The sequence below is a fragment of the Frankliniella occidentalis genome, unplaced genomic scaffold, assembly GCF_000697945.3.
Source record: "Frankliniella occidentalis isolate FOCC.00 unplaced genomic scaffold, Focc_3.1 Scaffold148, whole genome shotgun sequence".
NCBI lineage: Eukaryota > Metazoa > Arthropoda > Insecta > Thysanoptera > Thripidae > Frankliniella > Frankliniella occidentalis.
Window position 1 is genome coordinate 431,375 of NW_026267275.1, and position 2,744 is coordinate 434,118.

A 2,744-nucleotide genomic window follows, 5' to 3' on the forward strand; every position below is an offset into this window, starting at 1 on the left:
AAAAGGACTTACTTGCTGACCAACAATTTGCTCTCGCATTGATGTGTTCAGTTGAATAATTTTTGAATTTTTATTTCTCTCGTTTGCAAGACTAGTAGCTAGTTTGGCATTGTTCATACGTAGTTCTACAACATCTGGAAATTAGGAGAAGTATTAATGAGTGAATATTCACTTATTTTTTCAAGTATTTCAAATCCTAACTTACATTGATTACTTGATCTCCTACGATTTCCGGGTCCCAAACTCCTATCTCGTTTGATAGTATTTGCCATGACAGTTGTTTTCTTAGATGTTCCAAGAGAACTTTTCCGAGATTTCATAGAGGAGTCAGAATCCTGTTTTATTTAGCAGAAACAAGGGAAATAAAATGTGATCAAAACAATGTTTTCAAATCTTCTCTCAAAACTGGCTTGTCTGTTGAACCTTGTAGCAAAAGAGTGTGGTTTTCGTAGAAGTAGCTTTAAAAAAGGAATAATAGATATAAGGATTATGACAGTGAAGAGAAGAGGTCCCTCTTCAGAAGGCACGAAAGTTGCCGTGGATAGGTTTTTTTTTCAGATTGTTTGAGGGATGTGCTAAGCTCGAGTACAATAAAAATTAGAAATTAAGCAAATAAAACGACAATTAGATATTTATGCCTTGAAAACGTGTTAAAGATAGTGTGGATTAAAGGTAAGCGTTGTAATAGAACCAACAAAAATACAGACGAAAAAGTGAAACCAGAAAATGGTTAGGGTGGGCATGCAGCTTCCTTTTTATACAGAAGTGCACAGCGCAAGGCATCACTAAACTGCATTAAATGCAAAACTTACCAGGCTATCCTTGAAAGCCAAAAAAAAACTGAATACAACACTCTTACTCGCATTAAGTCTCAAGAAAGGTAGTGAAATCGTGTTTACAAATCCAGAAATCGCCTCGATCCGACTCGATCTCCGATCCCGATCAATCACCAACCACACCGACCAAGACTATCGTAGTCCGAGTGGCCGTGAAAACGGCGGCGCGGAACTTGAAGGTGAAAAGGGGCCGCGATCTATCCGCGGGGCCATCTCTTTCAGATAGCATATCCTCTTAAGAGGAAGGGGAAAGAACAAGGATTATTATTCTGTAAAAATGTTGGTACTTTCAAGCCAAATGGTGAGCCGAGCCGAGGGCCGACCTGAAACGGCTTGGCAGGCTTGGCTTGACATCCCCAATCAAAAGCTCGCGCGTTGGCTTCTCTCTCAGTTTGAATTCCTCATACACTCTATAGCCTCGCTGCTGTGTTAGCTCTTCAATCTCCCCTCATCCTCCCCCTTCCACCCACCCACCCACCTGCCCTGCCCAACTAACTAGGCTAAATAACAAACAAATAAGGAGACGGACGCAGGTGAAATTTTGTCACTCATATTATGTCCCTCCTAGATGCGAGTACTTCACAAAGTTTTATTTAATTTAATCCTCCTAGTCTCATTTCTCGTAGTGTTTTATGTTTACAATATTTCCGATTCGTTACTAAATCGAAATTCTGATGAGACCATGGCTCCAGCTAGTGACGGGTCGAAGCTGTCATCATCCAGTGTGTCTACACCCAAAGAGGAAGTTAATATTTGGTGCATATTCACTAAAGCTGCAGGGAATGCTTCCATGAAATATAAACTGCTCACCTTTACGCACTCTTTAGTCGAAAACGCTAACAGTGTTATGATTTCCCTTCATGTCATTGTTGACACATCAAGTCAACGAATAGCCCAAGAAATTTTGCAAAGTGTAAAGGACACCCTTAAAAAGGATATAAAGGTTTGTTGTTGTTTTTTTTTGTTTTTTTAATTTGGTTGCAAAATTGTAAGGTGAAGTGTTGGTTAATTTTGTATGTTTTGTACCACAGATAAGTTTCTATGATGTCAACCAAATTGCGAAGGACCTGAAATCATTGGTTGCTGCTATGCAGCCACATTTTAGTTCTCAGCCTGGGTCATATTACAGTGACTCTCTCTTTTTCTTATCACTTGGACTACATCGCATAGCCCCTGTGTCAATGTCTCGAGCTGCCATGTTTGATATTGATACAAAAGTACTAACTGATGTTGGAAAGTTATTTGAATTATTTGAAAGGTGAGTACCTTAAAAAAAAAAAAAAACATTTTGCAGCAATTAATTCCATTTGGTAAATTTAAGTTATCAATCAAATCATTTCCAATTTACAGCTTTGGGAATGATACACTCTTTGCATTAGCTCCAGAGTTATCACCTGTTTATCGGCATGTTCTCTATCTTTACCGATCAAAAAACCCTTCATCGAAAATAGGTGATCCTATAGCAACTGGAGGATTTCCTGGTTTGAATAGTGGAGTGATTCTGTTTGCTCTTGATCGATTACGCAACTCGCCCATGTACCCTCACCTCGTCCACGCATTTAATGTGACATCACTAACGAAAAAGTACAGCTTCAAAGTGAGTTGAATGTACCTCAATCTCTTGTTTAAGCAGTTTGTTTTTATAGGTCATGTAATCAAATGTATTCTTTTATCAAACAGGGACACCTTGGGGATCAAGACTTTTATACTCTTTTAGGTTTTGAGCATCCAGAGTTAGTTTCTGTTATACCTTGCAATTGGAATCGCCAGTTATGTACATGGTGGAGTGATCACGGTTACAGAGATGTTATGCCGCAATACGCACAGTGTGAAGGGAAGGTCCATGTATGGCATGGAAACTGCAACACTCCCATTCCTGTTACATAGCTTTCAGTATTTTATTGGTAT

The 2,744-nt window shown here is 39.1% G+C and overlaps 1 protein-coding gene across 2 annotated transcripts in view; it reads left to right on the plus strand.

Annotated features, from left to right (window-relative positions):
- Positions 1-1,306: 1,306 nt before the first annotated feature.
- The window catches only part of LOC113205198 (xyloside xylosyltransferase 1), a 14,176-nt gene continuing 12,738 nt past the window's right edge, over positions 1,307-2,744 (plus strand). The window contains exons 1-4 of one of the 2 annotated variants that reach the window (XM_052271059.1): positions 1,307-1,779; positions 1,868-2,094; positions 2,187-2,433; positions 2,517-2,675. In XM_052271059.1, coding sequence (XP_052127019.1) covers positions 1,405-1,779; positions 1,868-2,094; positions 2,187-2,433; positions 2,517-2,675 — 1,008 coding nt within the window. In that variant the 5' untranslated portion in view covers positions 1,307-1,404. Of the gene's footprint in view, positions 1,780-1,867; positions 2,095-2,186; positions 2,434-2,516; positions 2,739-2,744 lie in introns of those variants that run through there. The other variant, XM_026420710.2, reaches the window with a different exon arrangement.